The sequence below is a fragment of the Mastomys coucha genome, unplaced genomic scaffold, assembly GCF_008632895.1.
Source record: "Mastomys coucha isolate ucsf_1 unplaced genomic scaffold, UCSF_Mcou_1 pScaffold15, whole genome shotgun sequence".
In the NCBI taxonomy this organism is placed as follows: Eukaryota; Metazoa; Chordata; class Mammalia; order Rodentia; family Muridae; genus Mastomys; species Mastomys coucha.
This window is the reverse complement of record NW_022196897.1, coordinates 12,515,560-12,532,173: the sequence shown is the minus strand read 5'-3', so window position 1 is coordinate 12,532,173 and position 16,614 is coordinate 12,515,560. Positions and strand designations below refer to the sequence as shown.

The following is a 16,614-nucleotide window of genomic DNA, read 5'->3' as shown; positions in this document are numbered from 1 at the left end:
GCACCAGCTAGTATTCCGGTCCAGGCGGGTCCTGCAGCCTGGGCGTGTCCTCTGTCGGGGAAGGGACTGGGGGCGGGCCTCGAAGCCACTGCCCTGGCAGGCGTCAGACAGCGGCGCGGGAGACCGCGGTATGGGGAGGGTGCAGCTCTTCGAGATCCGCCTGAGTCAGGGCCGCGTCGTCTACAGTCCTGGGGAGCCGCTGGCTGGGGCCGTGCACTTGCGCCTGGGAGCGCCACTGCCCTTCCGAGGTGGGCGCGGGATCCCCTCGGGGAAGTGGGTAGACGCGTTCTTACCTGCGGTGGGGCGGGGCTCTCGGAAACAGCGCGGTCAGTGGGCTCTGCGACTGGATTCTCAGTCTCCAGGAAGCCCCGGGTTACGACGGAACCGCAGGCGCCAGAGACTGGCTGTTCTGGGAGGCCCACGGAGGGCAGGGCGGGGCAGGCAGCTCGGTGGCCCAGTTCTTCCGCATCTGTCCCATCCTGTGCTCTCCGCCTAGGAGGCCAGAGTCTATGTGAGGGCCTAGGTGCTTGTTCACTATGCCCAGGCAACCCTGGCAATAGAAGCATGCGGGGCCTTCAGTCTTTCCTTGTTCAGTTGTCCAAGGTCCACTGCACTCTGCACCTGCTGGGCTCCCACCTGGAACCTGTCCTTGTCTCCAGGCTCCTATGCAGGACCTTCTTCAAAGACAGTTCTGGTCCAAATGTGCAGGTTCCCAGCAGGATCCACAGAGTACCTTCTTGCTTTCAGCTTACAGATTGTAGTTGCTGGCAAGGGGTCTTGTTCTACCGGGCAATCCCCTCGATCCTGTCCTAAGGCCTTGTGGGAGATGAGCTGACTCCTCTGCTGATGCATAGATCTGAGACTCTGGGACTGGGGATCAGGTTACTGCTTTACCGTAGATAGGGCACTCTCAGGTGCAGCCTCCTTGGTGCTGGATCCACGAATAGGGGAACCCTGTGTGGGATTTGATGACTGAGCACTCTGGGGTCAGGTGGGCACTGTTGTGACCTCTGCCTGGTACTGATTACAAGATTATATGGATGTCCTTGCTTGGTGCTCTTTTATTTTTGTCTTCTGTGAGAACTGCTTGGCTGCATGGCCAAACCACAATTGTCCACACACACTAATGGTGTCTGCTGAGGACAGAGAGCTATCCTCCTCAGCCATCCTAGGCCCCAGATGAACACCTAGACCTGGACCTGGTGTTGTCCAGGTCAAGAAGGAATCTGGATTGTAGGTACCTGTCAGGCCCTGATCTTGTTGAGGCTTCTGGTCATGATCACATTACCTATCTTTATTTAGAGTATGTGGTCTGGGTGAGAGCTGATGTTGATTTTGTAGAGGCTTACAGCATGGTAGGTCAGCTCCTCCTGGATCCAAGAAAGGTACAAGAAGTGTAAAGAAAACTCCACATTGGCTGAGGGCAACATGGTACAGGCCACAGGCTTGGGAACACAACAGAGAGAGGTCCTAATTTAGAACTAGCTGTTCAGTTTTTCTTTTCTGTCATTTTCTCCTGACAAGACATGGGGTGAACAGGCTAAGCTATTGCCAAATAAAGTGTAAGGATGACCTATCTCCTGGCTTCCTTGCAGCAGATAGAGAGTAAATGGACAGCTGACCTTATAGGGACCAAGAGAGCCCCTTGCTGATGGTCCCAACTGCAGAAGTGCCCAGGATCATGGGCTGGGGCTGAAAGGTGGATTGTTTATATTGTGGCAGTTGAGATTGTGTGTGCAGAGGCCACTCTGGAACTTCCCTCAGTCCTGCTTGGGTTGAAGATAACCATGGTTCTTATACTCTCCTTTATTCAAAGGATACTTGTTGAACTTCTGCTAGGCCCAGTAGAAGAACCCCTCACCCCCACCCTTCATTGTCAATGAATACTACCTTGGGATTTTCAGTTTTGCTCATTGGGTAGTTGTCTAATAATTGACAATGGTTTACACTCATCCAAGAAGTGATATGGAACACAGGTGACCCTGAAGAGCAGCGGGGCCTACTGCATTTTCCTTATGGCTCTTTACATCCCCAATTCTGGGTAGATGCTCTCTACTTGCTTGTCCTCTTCTGAAACTTTTCAGGTGTTGGGAGTCTAATTTAGAGCATGTCAATAAGTGCTCTACTGAGCTAAACTCCCAGCCCTCATCTTGTTTTTTTGTTTGTTTTGGTTTTGGTTTTTCGAGACAGTGTCTCTCTGTGTAGCCCTGGCTGTCCTGGAACTCACTCTGTAGACCAGGCTGCCTCAAACTCAGAAATCCATCAGCCTCTGCCTCCCAAGTGCTGGGATCAAAGGCGTGCGCCACCACCGCCGCCCAGTCCTCATCTTGTTTTTTAAAAGTTTATTTTATTACTGTTGTTGTTGTTTAGACACAGTGTCTTTCTATGCTACCCAAACTGACCTCAAACGTGCAATCCTGATACAGGCTTCTGAGTGTTGATGCATGTATGCACCTCCACCCCAGGTCTCCTTATTTTTTTCTTTTTTCTTTCTTTCTTTCTTTCTTTCTTTTTTTTTTTTTTTTTTTTTTTTTGAGACAGGGTTTCTCTGTGTAGCCCTGGCTGTCCTGGAACTTACTCCTCTGTAGACTAGGCTGGCCTCGAACTCAGAAATCTGCCTGCCTCTGCCTCCCAAGTGCTGGGATTAAAGGCATGCGCCACCACTGCCCGGCTACTTATTTTTTTAAAGTCTTGTTTATTGCTGGGCAGTGGTGGTGCACACCTTTAATCCCAGCATTTGGGAGGCAGAGGCAGACAAATTTATGAGTTCGAGGCCAGCCTGGTCTACAGAGTGAGTTCCAGGACAGCCAGGACTACAGTGTAGCTGTCTTCAGACACATCAGAAGAAGGCATCAGCTCCTATTACAGATGGTTGTGAGCCACCATGTGGTTGCTGGGAATTGAACTCAGGACCTCTGGAAGAGCAGCCAAATGCTCTTAACTACCGAGGCATCTCTCCAGCCCTATTTTTATATATACATATGTATATATTAGACTTATTCATTTCATTTTACATGTATATATGTTTTGTCTGCATGTGTGTCTGTACACTATTTGCTGTGTGCCCTAGAGTACAGAAGAGGCACCAAATTCTCTTGACTTGGAGTTAAAGGTGGTTCTGGGTTCTGGGAATGGAATTTGGGTTTTCTGCAAGAGGAACAAATGCACTTAACTCCTAAACTCTCAGAGCTGGAGAGATGGCTCAGTGCTTAAGAGCACTGTCTGCTCTTCCAGAGGTCCTAAGTTCAATTCCCAGCAACCACATGGTGGCTCACAACCATCTGTAATGGATCTGATTCCCTCTTCTTTTTTTTTTTTTTTTCCCCGAAACTGGGTTTCTCTGTGTAACCCTGACTGTTCTGGAACTCACTCTGTAGACCAGGCTGGCCTCAAACTCAGAAATTCGTCTGCCTCTGCCTCCCAAGTGCTGGGATTAAAGGCGTGTGCCACCACTGCCCGGCCTGATTCCCTCTTCTTTTGTCTGAAGACAGCTACAGTGTCCTCATGTACATACAATAAATAAATCTTTAAAAACAAAAATATTCCTAAGCTCTCTCCAGCTGCTCTGTTTTTCATAAATCAACTGTGTTTTCACAGGACCTCAGAGGTAGCCACCTTTGTTGGTCTGTGGTACAAGCACATATATGCCGGGCAGTGGTGGCGCATGCCTTATAATCCCAGCATTTGGGAGGCAGAAGCAGGCAGATTTTTGAGTTTGAGGCCAGCCTGGTCTACAGAGTGAGTTCCAGGACAGCCAGGGCTACACAGAGAAACCCTGTCTCGAAAAACCAAAAAAAAAAAAGAAAGAAAGAAAAGAAAAGAAAAAGAAAAAAAAGAGACAAGCACAGATTTAATGGTAGAAATGTGTTAGCTGGTGTGGATGGTCGGGTTCAAGATCTTTGGAACCAGAAGAAGAATGGAAATGTTTTTATTATCATGGTACATGATAAGGAACTGCTGGAAGGTAGAAGCACCACGAGGGAAGAAAGTGCCAGACATCTCTGTGGAACAAAACACACACTATGATTTTCTTTAGAAAACTAGAGCTACTATGAGATGAAGCACACCTTTAATCCCAGCACTTTGTGAGGCAGGGGCAGGTGGATCTCTGTGAGTTCAAGGCCAGCCTGCTCTACAGAGCTAGTTCCAGAATAGCTAGTGCTACCCAGAGAAACCCTCTCTCAAAAACAAAACCAAACAAGAAAGAAAGAAAGAGAGAGAGAGAGAGAGAGAGAAAGAGAAAAAAAGCAGCCTCCAGTCTCCAATGGTGAATACCTGCCAGTTTGGTGGTCCCTAGTTAATTTGGTGAGTGGTGACTGCTGTTTATTATTATTAGGAACACTGTTAGGAAGTGATTTTTATACTTGGATGGCACCTTCAGGTATATATTGTTCTGTAGGCGGCCACTTGATGCTCTGTAGTGGAGGATTTGGTAGAATACACTTACCCTGGTTTCCTGGCTATGTTGCAGGGTATGAGCCTGAGAGGACCATGGTTGCTTCTCAGATACCTGTGCATGAGAATGGAGGGGTAGGGCTATAGAGATATTACTGAAAAGCAGCATGACATTATTTAAAAAGAACCATGTCCAGTGACTACCAGCAGCAGCAGCAGAGAAGCCACCTAGTATGCTCAGAACACCCTCATCTCTCGAGATTTATGTAGCTTATGGAGTCCATCGTTTTCCTGCTCCAGTGATCTGAGAAGGTACATAGCTGGCTGCTGGCATTGTTCTTGGCCAGGGAACATGGTTCTTGGAGGAATTTTCTGGGGGATTTTTACACCTGGATTGGGATGCTACTGAGGCAAAGGAAGAGCTCTAAATATTTTCTTGGGAAGCAGAGGACACAGTGTTTGCCAGCTCTTCTCCTCAGTCATTTCTCATGAGAAAGTAAGTGACACAGGATATGTTCACCTCAGGGGCTAGAGGGTGGCTACACTGGCAAGGTCTTCCCAAAATCCCTGTAGGATGGGAAATGCCTGGTGTCGGGAAGATCAGAGGTCGTTCCCCTTACTCCCAATTTGGATGCAGCTTGTTTTCCTGGAATCTGGTGGTCTCATGATCCTTTGCCTGAACTGTAGGAGGTCCTGACTGGGTGCTTGATTGTGTTCTAAGCAGTGCTGTGAGGGATTCCTGATGAAGCAGTGTAGGACTGGAGACCTGATGGTCCTGGCATGTATGAGTGTAAACACAAGAAGTTGGCCCTGTGTCACTGTATGACTTCTCTATCCCTCTCCCCAACAAAGATCAAAGTACTTACCGATTGCCATTCTGACTAGTAAACATGTAAGTCACCTGGGTTTCCCCTGATTTCTAGTGTGGCTGGGTATTGGTTCCAGTTGTCTATTGCTACAAAAGGTCATTCAAATAACAAACCACCCCTAAACTAAACAGCTAAAGCAACCAGTTTGCTACTGCTCCTACATTGATTGAGTGAGAAGAATTTGAATAGCACTGTGCCATTTACTGTAGGCACCCTCAGCACTAGGGCAGCATCTGGACTAAACTGAGACCTCCAGACCTTCTTTGTATCTAATGTGGATGCAATCACCCTTACGGAGATGTTCCCTTTGTGAAGCATCTTGAGTCCTCCAGCAGAGCTTTGAACCTCTGCTTACCCCTGTCATCTCAAGAACTATAGGCCTAAAGGTGCTACTAGTGTTTAGATTCCAGGGTGGGACTACTTGGTGATTTGACTTCAGAGGTCATGGCAGGCCTGTGTGTATTTCAAACCAGGTTGAAGGTTTGAGTTGTGAGGTTTGGCTGACATGGAGGGTGATAGACAGCCAGTGGCACTTCCAATGACAGAGAATAATAGTACAGCAAGAATGCAGGGCAGGCTCAAGTGTAGGAACAGGTGCTGGAAGCCATCAGGTGAGGGAGTGTGTTAGCATTCTCCTAGACTCCGCCCAACAGTTACCTAGCAACAGCTAGGTAGGCCTGGCTTGCTATAAAAAGGATTGTTTGGCCTCTCTCTCTCTCTCTCTCTCTCTCCCCCCTCTTCCTCCCTCCTTTCTCTGCCTCTACTCCCTTCTCAAGCCTCCTTCCCATGCCCCCAAATAAACTCTATTCTATACTAGATCCGTCCCATAGCTGGTCCCTCAGGTCAGTGCACTCGTGGAGAGTGCACCTTGGGAGAGCTGTGTGGATTGAGGATGAGCCAAAGGTTTAGAGGATAAAGTTTGTGGGTGACCAACAGGATGCCTGGACCATGATACAGGGAGACTATATGTGACAACTGTGATCAGCTTCTAGGTGCTTGTATCCCTTTGTTCTTCCTGCTTGGTGGCTTTGTCACAAAGATGAAAAAAGTTTGAATAATCTTCCCCTCCTGTGACCCTGTCAAATAAGTCTGGGAAAAGGGCTGAAACCATGACCCAAGTGTATTGGGAGAAGAGTGTTACTTCAGGGCACCTCTCTTGGCTCCCACCTACATCTTGCCCGAGCTGCCTCTCCTGTGACCAGTTTCAGCTGTGTTCCCTCATTCAGCTGCAACTGCCTGACCACAGTAGGGCCAGGATGTATTTGTTAAATAGGAATGTGAGCTCTGTCTCTAGCGGTTCCTTCTCTGGAATGCTCTCACAGGTGGGGGAGGACCAACTACCTCATGGTATAGAAACTCAGCCTCCTGGGCACCACTGTTCAGGAAGGAAATCAAGACTTGCCTTCCAGGGCTAGATTGTTGACTCGCTCAAACAGGTCTGACTGCATTCCGGCAGGGAGAGGGCTGGAGTTAGCTTTCCGTGAGACTGAAGGGGCATCTCCTGACCTAACTGATTTGCATCATGAAAAAGGGTGGCTGGGTTTTTATAGGTCTGGCTAGAGGCTGATATAACCAGTTTGGGGGTAGCCCAAGGATTATCTAGGAGGATACAGGCCTCCTACCGTGTCTGCTGGGCAGATGAAACACTGCTTATCAATTTCTTTGCCATCCTGGTTCCCTGGGAGAACACCAAGTTTGGGGATGGCCAGGAGGTATTCTTGGGAAGATGACCTGGTTGCTTGGCCTTCGGCCATCAAGGCTGCTTGACCCATGGGTACTTCCAGACTTACATGAAATCCTGTGCTGGGGACAGGGAGGAGCCTATGCCATCAGCTGGCATAGGCTTATGGCACCCTTCCCCCTACAGCTATCCGGGTGACCTGCATGGGTTCCTGTGGGGTCTCCACCAAGGCCAACGATGGGGCATGGGTGGTGGAGGAGAGCTACTTCAACAGCTCCCTGTCACTGGCTGACAAGGGTGAGTGTGGGAGCCAGCAGTGACCACAAGGGCAGCCCTTGATTGGAGGGGGTCAGCCTGTCCCTTTCCCTCCCTGCAACCATCTCTTGGATTCCCACTTTCTGGGTCTGGGTCTGGGTGGACTCTGATGCTTACTTAGTATGACTGTCTCCATCTTCTTCTCTCAATCATCCCTCTGTTTTTTATTTTATTTTAAAATTTGTATTTATTCATTTTTGAGACAAGGTTTCATGCAGCCCAGGCTGGCCTTGAACTTGCTATTTAACAGGGGATGCTCTTAAACTTTTGATTTTCCTCCTTCCACCTCCCAGGGGTATGCTACCATATGTGGTTTGCATAGACCTTGGAATTGAACTAAATTTGTGTGCTAAGCAAACACTCTACTAACTACATTTCCAGCCCCACATTCTCCTTTAAAACAAGCCCTTGTACGTAGCCTGTAGCTCCTGCTATGGTCATGCTGCTACAGTGCTGGAGACAGGACTGGTGGGCTGCACTGTAGCCACTATAGATTTCCTCTGGTTTGCTCCCACCTTCTTCTTGTCTCTGTAGGAAGTCTGCCGGCTGGAGAGCACAACTTCCCTTTTCAGTTCTTGCTTCCTGGTGAGTGGAAAGCTTATGGGGACAGCAGCCTTGAAATGGTGAGACCCATGGGTGGGAGGTGCTGGGTTCCAGCCACTCCCTATTATCTCCGTAGCCACAGCACCCACATCTTTTGAGGGACCCTTTGGGAAGATTATACACCAGGTGAGGGCGTCCATCGACACTCCACGTTTTTTCAAGGATCACAAATGTAGCCTCGTGTTTTACATCCTGAGCCCCTTGAACCTGAACAGCATCCCCGATATCGAGGTGAGGACGGAGCAGAGGCTTCCTTGGTTGCCATCAGCCTTCTTGGGCCAGGCAGCCAGGCCCTGTCTTAAGTTGGTTGCTGGTGTCTAGGACAGCCTGAGTCTTGTCTGTGCTCGCTTGATAAACTCTTTTCCCCTTTTCCCTTCAAGCAACCCAATGTGGCCTCTACTACAAAGAAGTTCTCCTATAAACTGGTGAAGACCGGCAATGTGGTTCTCACAGCTAGCACTGACCTTCGTGGATATGTGGTGGGACAGGTGCTGCGGCTGCAGGCTGACATTGAGAACCAGTCAGGCAAGGACACCAGCCCTGTGGTGGCCAGCTTGCTACAGGTGAGAGTCACCTGGATCCCTGAACCTGTCTGTTCCTTTCCCATGGGACAGAATGGGTGGGTGCTGGCCTGCCCAAGCTCACAGCCAAGTCTTTCCTCAGAAGGTGTCCTATAAGGCCAAGCGCTGGATCTATGATGTACGGACCATTGCAGAGGTGGAGGGTACAGGTGTCAAGGCCTGGAGGCGTGCTCAGTGGCAAGAACAGATCCTGGTGCCTGCCCTGCCCCAGTCAGCCCTGCCTGGCTGCAGCCTTATCCATATCGACTATTACCTTCAGGTTTGGTGTTGCCCAGGGCTGGGTGGCCTGAGGGTAGGAGGCCTTGGCCTGACTCCTCAATACCTACATTTTTCCAGGTCTCCATGAAGGCACCTGAGGCCACCGTGACTCTCCCACTATTTGTTGGCAATATTGCTGTGAACCAAACCCCACTGAGTCCCTGTCCAGGCTCAGGGTCTTCTCCTGGGACCCTGTCCCCAGTGGTGCCCTCTGCACCACCCCAGGAAGAGGCTGAGGCAGTGGCTAGTGGCCCTCACTTCTCAGACCCAGTTTCTCTCTCCACCAAGAGCCATTCTCAGCAGCAGCCACTGTCTGCTCCATCAGGTTCTGTGTCTGTCACCACCACTGAGCCCTGGGTTCAAGTTGGAAGCCCTGCTAGACATTCTCTGCACCCTCCCTTGTGCATCTCTATAGGTGCCACTGTCCCCTACTTTGCAGAAGGCTCTGCAGGCCCAGTACCCACCAGCAGCACCTTGATCCTCCCTCCAGAGTACAGTTCATGGGGCTACCCCTATGGTGAGTGGAAATGACAGGGACTGGGGTGAGAAAACGAGGATGCCCTGAGCCCCTTGTAGATCCTTCTTTCTCCCCACAGAGGCTCCACCGTCCTATGAGCAGAGCTGTGGTGCTGGTGGTACAGACCTTGGCCTGATCCCAGGAAGCTGACCCTGGTGTGCTAACCTATGCCACCTTGTTCGGTGGTTCTGGCCTTTGCCCTGGCATGGGATGCCTAGGGCCTCGTGCCTTTGCTCTCTACCTGGCTCAGCTACTCAGGACCTGCAGCTGTCGGGCGACCCCTTGTGGACCAGCCACTCCCGGCTCCTCTGGAATTAATCAGTCCTCTTCTTAAGAGGTTGGGGTAGGGCGGCAGAGATATGGGCCTGGAGAGACTGTATAAATAAAGCGCTTTATTTGTAGAGCTGGGCAAGTGGCTGTCCTTCTCAACCTATAGTCTAGCCTCAAGGTGGCCCCACAGTACACGCTCCACCCTGAAGACTGGAATCCTGCAAGCTCTTCATTTGATTCCCACCTCTGAAAGAGCTCCTCTTCCTCAGAGCTCTTCCCCCTTACCACATCCATGGGCTTTTCCCCTGGCCTTGCCCAATCCTGCTTCAAACTCTACTTCAAGCCTATTATTCCTCACTTCATTGGTGCCCCGCCCTTGGGCTCCTCTACGTTCCCTGAGAATATAACCTGGATAGCACTGTGTTACCCACTCCTATCCTCTTTAAAGAATGCTTAAGGATGTTCCTGGTATTCATTGGAACCCACTTGGTAGAACCTTCAACTCTTGAGCATGAGGTCATTGTCAGCTCTGAACATTGTGCCTCTCCTTATTTACCATTGTATACACAAGACCTTGGGATCATGATCTAGGGCCCCAGAATACGAATGAAAGACAACAGGTCCCTGGAACAGCATTTCAGAGGCACCCTGCAGTCCCCTTGATCTCCATGACAGTTTTGACCTTCACAAGCAGTGTGTTCACTGGAAGTGGTTATTGTAGAGTTGGTTAAATTCCATCTCTTATGGGGGGCCATGGTGGCCCTTGCCTATGAAATCAACCAGCACACAGACTTTTAGGGAACAAAGTGCACTGGAGAGCAGAATGCTGGCAGTGGCCAAGCAGTATCCCCAGGTTGTGCTTTCCTTGCTGAGCCATAGGCATCTGTCTGCTTTTCACATCATGTAGCCAACTAGGTTTATACCCCACTGTCTGTCAGAGGCCCAAAATGGGTGGTATCTTTTGGAACACATCATTATTTACCCCTTGAAACATACCCTATCACATACTTGGCTCACATTTGATTCTGTGGGTCAGGAGGGTTCTGAAGAAAGGCAAAAAGTAGGCCACAGATCTCCACACACCTCCTGGAAGCCATGAAAGAAAAGCTTGGGTCTGAATCCCACCACGTCTCAGGCTGGCTGTAAAAATTCAACTCCCTTACTTAGAAAATGGGAATGGGTGGGTGGAGAGATGGCTCAGTGACTGATGACTCAGCAGCACTGAATGCTCTTCCAGAGGTTCTGAGTTCAATTCCCAGCAACACATGGTAGCTTACAACCATCTGTAATGGATCTGATGCCTTCTTCTGATGTGTCTGAAGATAGCTACAGTGTACTTACTTATATAAATAAAATAAATCCAAAAAAAAGAAGAAGAAGAAAAAAGAAAAAGGGAATGGAAGTGGGCTTGTGTCTCAGAACTGATGTCAGTATGGACATACTTCACCTGCCTAGAACAGGAGAGCTAGGTGGGTAGTCAGTGGGACTGGCTGGAGTGGGACTGCAGCAGACTGCAGTTGGGTGTTGAAGGGCCTGTAGCCTTCCAACAGTTTCTGTCACACCATATTTACCTGGTAAAAGGTCTCCTCCCTGGGTCTCAACCTCTTAAGTATGTTTTTTTTGTATTCTGTTTATACCAGAAGGTATTGTGGGCAGTGTGATACAGAAAACAGTGGTCATACAAGAGTGTAAGGAGCCTGACATAGTAGCATGTACCTTTTTTTTTTTTAAAGACTTATTTATTCCTTTAATCGCAGCACTTGGGAGGCAGAGGCAGGCGGATTTCTGAGTTCGAGGCCAGCCTGGTCTACAGAGTGAGTTCCAGGACAGCCAGAGCTACACAGAGAAACTCTGTCTCAAAAAAAACCAAAACAACAACAACAAAAAAGACTTATTTATTTATTTTACATATATGAGTACACTGTAGCTGTACAGATGGTTGTGAGCCTTCATGTGGTTGTTGGGAATTGAATTTCTATTCTCTTACCGCTGAGGTGTCTCGCTAGCCCCAGCCCACACCTTTAATTACAGTATTTAGAGGCAGAGGCAGAGGCAGGTAAATCTGAGTTTGAGGCCAGCCTGGTCTACGTGATGTGACCCTTTCTTAAAACAATACACCTGGGCTGGAGAGACTGCTCAGTGGTTAAGAGCACTGACTACTCTTCCAGAGGTCCTGAGTTCAATTTCCAGCAACCACATGGTGGTGGCTCACATCCATCTGTAATGGGATCCAATGCCCTTTTCTGATGTGTCTGAAGACAGCCACAGTGTACTCATAGAAAATAAATAAATAAATATTTAAAACAACAACAACAAAACACCTAAAATGGGAGAGAGAGAGAGGGAGAGAGAAAGAAAGAGAGAGAGAGAACGAAAGCACAAGAGAGCATGGAGTAGGATGCAGAGAAAAAACATCAAGGATAATGGATGGCCAGGCAGTGGTGGTGCACACCTTTAATCCCAGCACTTGGGAGGCAGAGGCAGGAGGATTTCTGAGTTCAAGAGTAGCCTGGTCTACAGAGTGAGTTCCAGGACAGCCAGGGCTACACAGAGAAACCCTGTCTCGAAAAACCAGGAGGAAAAAAAAAAAAAGGATAATGGATGAAAATGAATAGGAGGAAGTGGAAGGCTTTTCTGAGGTAGTGATACTTAAGGCACAAACACTAGGAAAGGAGCTATGTAGACAGCTGAAACAAAGGTCTCAGGAAAGTGATACAGAAGGCTCCACCTTAGCATTGAGATGAAGAGGTGGGTTGGGAGAAGATGGTTCTGTTTGGGTTGTGGGTTGCAGAAGACTGCATTACCATTTCCCATGATCTCCAGAAAGGCTGTTTGCCAGTCCAAGCCTTAATAACAGTTTGGTTGTCCTAAAGAATCCTTGGACCCCAGTGGGGGAGCTGTCCATTTCCTCCTCTGTGTGTGTAAGAACCTACAGTGGCCAACTTAGAGCCATTTATCAGAATTTGTCTCCTTGTGATACTGAGTCTAGACTGGTTGTCAAAATTCAAGAGTTCTTTAATTTTTGTCAATGAGACCTCACTTTAGCTTCTCTTTGAAGTCTCAGATGGGAAAGACAGAATCATTCATAGAGATCAGGTGGCCTAAGATAGTTTATGTGGCACTAAATTTTCAGTCTAGTGAAAGTTACTTGGTCTGCAGGAAAGGCTTTCCACGGAACACAGGAAGCTTGTGTCTGCCAACCTTGGGGTAACCAGGTCTGAGAGCATACCTCCTAACTGCAGCACTCCATGCTAGCTGGGGTCAGTATCTCTTCATTTAGGAAACTCCACAGTCACGGTGAGCTTTATCAGTGCACAAGTTCCAGTCACACAAACCTTCTAGCCAGAGCATCTGGTTTGTATTCTCTCTCTTTTTAGTTTTTTTGAGACAGGGTTTCTCTGTGTAGCCCTGGCTGTCCTGGAACTCACTCTGTAGACCAGCCTGGCCTCAAACTCAGAAATCTGCCTGACTTTGCCTCCTATGTGCTGGGATTAAAGGCATGCGCCACCACCATAGGAGGTGGTGAGAATCTGGCCAGCTGGATATTTCTCCCTGTTGGAACAGCCCCCTTTTGTGGGGACAGATATGGTATTCAAGAAATTACTTTTCTTCTGTTGTATCATCCTCCCAACAGAACCCTTTCTGTGTACCTTCTCAAACCCTGTAGACACATCTTTCCTAAATAGAATGTTCCCTACAAAGTTGTAACATGCCCCTCACTAGGATCCCTCCTCCTAACTGTGACATTCCTCCTAACTAGGGATGCTCTCCTAGGACCTTCCTCATGTTCCAGCACCATCCTTTACCAAGTGTACCACACAAGTAGAGCAATCCCTGTCCCTAGGCTCCTTATTGAGGCACCTCCAGGATACAACTTACCATATATGCTTTTTGGGAAAACCAAGGAAATAAAAATGTGTCCGTGATTGGAGGTTAAGACTCAAAGCCTGGGGGCTAGAGAGATGGCTCAGTGGTTAAGAGCACTGACTGCTCTTCTGAAGGTCCTGAGTTCAAATCCCAGCAACCACATGGTGGCTCACAACCACCCATAACAAATCTGACACCCTCTTCTGGAGTGTCTGAAGACAGCTACAATGTACTTATATAATAAATAATCTAAAATTAAAAAAAAAAAAGACTCAAAGCCTTAAGAAGGTATTGGTGGTGCACATATTTAATCCCAGCACTTGGAAGGCAGAACTAGGTAGATTTCTGAGTTCAAGGCCAGCCTGGTGGACAGATGGAGTTCCAGGATAGCTGGAGCTGCACAGAGAAACCCTGTCTGGAACCAAAGTACTAAAGGTCTTGTGTTGGTCGCACAAGGCAGGCTTCTCTGACCAGTCTACCAGAAACCAATTTAGAGCAAGAATATACAGTAGTGTCTCCTCATCTGCAAGGAGTATGTTCTAAGACACCACCCCCCCACCCCTGTGGATGTTCAAAACTGCACATAGCATAGAAGTCTGTATATATTTTGTTTTTATCTATAGGTATGATAAAGGTTTATAAATTCAACACTTGGAAGAAACTTTTCTTCCAAGTAAACACTTCCAGTTAGGAAGAGTTTAGTGCCACTAATAACACAGTACATCAAGTATGAGACTAATTGTAATAAAATTACATGAATGTGGTCTCACTTCCAAAAGATCATGCCGTTTTGTTCTCATCCCTTTTTTATGGGGACTGGATATGCTACAATGACAAAGTGAAGCGATAGCATAAGATGAACGGACAGGCACTGTGACACCGGTTAGTACTGGTTGTGTTAATGTCTGAATCATCAGTTGTTGCATCACTTCTTCTAAGATTTGATGTTGGTAGCAGATGATACAAGTAGGTAAGGATGCTCAATAGTAGAGATAACCCCTGACCCGTTCAGAGCTTTTGGAGAAGAAAAATTGCAATTGAAAATCCTCTGTCTTTACATTTTTAACTCATTGTAGTCTTTTAGTAACTGTACAGGTGAAAAATTTAATTTTTAAAAAAGATGTATTTATTTATTATATTTACTATATGTAAGTACACTGTAGCTGTTTTCAGACACACCAGAAGAGGGTATCCGATCTCCTTACCGATGGTTGTGAGCTACCATGTGGTTGCTGGGATTTGAACTCAGGAACTTTGGAAGAGCAGCCAGTGCCCTTAACTGCTGAGCCATCTTTCCAGCCCCAAAATTTTAATTTTATAAAATATTTAGCTATGCTAGGTATGGTGGGGGCAAACCTGTATTCATTCAGGAAACAGAGGCAGGGGAACATTGGAGGTTTGAGGCCATCCACTCTATGTAGTGAGACCCTGTTTCAAGAATAAAACAAGCTGTCCATAGTGGTGCTTGCCAGTAGGACTTACTGAAGGAGGCAGAGGCAGGAGAAACACTAGAGTTCGATGGCAGGCTAGGCTACCAATGGGGGCTGGAAAGATGGCTCTCTGTTAAGAGCACTGACTGCTTTTCCAGAGGACCAGATTCAATGCCCAGCACTGATATGGCAGCTCACAACTGTCTGTAACTCCAGTTTCATGGAACCTGACACCCTCACACAGACACAAATGTAGACAAACACCAATACACATAAAAATAAATAGTTAAAAATGAATAAAACAAAACAAAAATCCTGAAATAAATAGAAAATTTTAAATCAGCTCTAATGGTGAGGGCTGTAATCCCAATTACAAGAGAGGCTGAGATAGAAGGGTAGCATCAAGGCCAGACTCACTGAGGTCCTGTTGGATAGAAAGAAGGAAAAAAAAAAAAAAAAAAAAAGGAAAGGATTGAGTTTGTAGTGGAATGCTCGCTGAGCATGTGAAGTCTTGGGCTTTCCCCTTTATTCCCTTTATATCCTTTGCTGCCTCCTCATCTTCATCCTCGACCTTCTTCTCCTCCTCCTTTTTTGATAACAGAGTCTCTCTATGTAGCTCAGGAACCTAGTGCTGGAATTAGAGGTGTATGCCACCGTATTTGGCTTGTGCTGGTGACTTTTCCATCTTAGGAACATATCCGATAATTTGTGCCTTAATATTTTTGAAATTTGAAACATTCCAGCAACTTTTACTTATGCATACATTCCTGCCTCTGCTTCAGTTTCTTCTTCATCTTCCTCAAATGATGGAAGTTCTCTAAGCACTTTCACCTTACTCCCTTTTCAAGTCTGCTTGAGATGTGGCAGCTTCAATTGTACAAGCAACCTCTCCACCACACACACACCACACACACACACACACACACACACACACACACACACACACACACACACAGTCCAGACCTCTCTCTGAATCTATATAGCCTTCTCTCACTTGCAATAAAATGACTTGGCGCCTTTCCCCCTTTTAAGGTACTGCCTTTTAGAAGTCTTCATATAGCCTCAATGCTCCTGGTGTAATGCGTGCTCATCACTGGAACACATTTTTCATATCCTTTATCAACAAATATAACTCCTTTCCATTTTAGCATTTATGCCCTGTGGCTGGAACTTTTGCAGTGTGCAGTTCGACAGCAGAACTAGCATTGATTTCTTTCACAATTTCATCGGAAGTGAGTTCTTAGCGTTCTTCTCTTGGCTACCCCATCGTTAAGACTTATTTATTGAAATCTCCTGCCTTTCCGCTTAAAGGGAGCACTTTATAATTCTCTAGCATTTTGGAAAGGTCTCATCACCTTCCTTGCACTTTGGGGCCACTAATAAATAGGATAAGGATTATCAGGATTCAAGTTAATAGTGTGGAAACCCAGCGGGCTATTGACAGTCAACGAGCCAGTAGTAGTAGCGTTTAGTGTAAACAAGCGGTACAAAAGGGTGGTCAGCCAGTACCCAGCGGAACCAAGCGGAAACTCGATTTCCTCGGCTAACTCAGGACGGCGCCTAACTTGAAACGTCGGGCTAGCTATTTCTGAGATCTTCCAAGTAATATTGGTAGACTGCAGGTGAATGAGAGGGAGGGAGCGAACCAAGGAAACGGGAAACAGAGAAGCTCCCATTGGTGAACTCTCAGTTCCAGGCAGGTTGAATTTCAGCGCGCAGGCGCCAACTGGCCTCCCCCCCACCCCCTCCAGACGCAGGCGCTGCACGGCTGGGTCCCGGTGCGCAGCCGCGGGTGCTCACGCAGGCGCAGGAGTGGCCGGCCAGCCCC

The 16,614-nt window shown here is 47.7% G+C and overlaps 1 protein-coding gene across 3 annotated transcripts; it reads left to right on the top strand.

Moving 5' to 3' along the window:
- On the top strand, positions 1-9,622 carry Arrdc1 (arrestin domain containing 1). 3 transcript variants are annotated; one of them, XM_031369273.1, is made up of 8 exons: positions 1-248; positions 7,132-7,242; positions 7,795-7,845; positions 7,940-8,094; positions 8,244-8,426; positions 8,530-8,703; positions 8,781-9,219; positions 9,299-9,622. In XM_031369273.1, the coding sequence occupies exons 1-8, from the start codon at positions 131-133 to the stop codon at positions 9,367-9,369; spliced, it is 1,302 nt and encodes a 433-aa protein (XP_031225133.1). In that variant the 5' UTR covers positions 1-130; the 3' UTR covers positions 9,370-9,622. The 3 variants fall into 3 exon arrangements, with proteins under 3 accessions (XP_031225133.1, XP_031225132.1, XP_031225135.1); XM_031369272.1 differs by having other exon boundaries at positions 8,527-8,703; XM_031369275.1 differs by having other exon boundaries at positions 113-248; positions 8,026-8,094; positions 8,527-8,703.
- Positions 9,623-16,614: the final 6,992 nt, after the last annotated feature.

Coding starts and splice junctions, on each gene's coding strand:
- Arrdc1 (XM_031369272.1), top strand. CDS start 131: ATGGGGAGGGTGCAGCTCTTCGAGATCCGCCTGAGTCAGGGCCGCGTC. Junction 249..7,131: donor AGCGCCACTGCCCTTCCGAG/GTGGGCGCGGGA, acceptor TTCCCCCTACAG/CTATCCGGGTGACCTGCATG. Junction 9,220..9,298: donor TTCATGGGGCTACCCCTATG/GTGAGTGGAAAT, acceptor TTCTCCCCACAG/AGGCTCCACCGTCCTATGAG.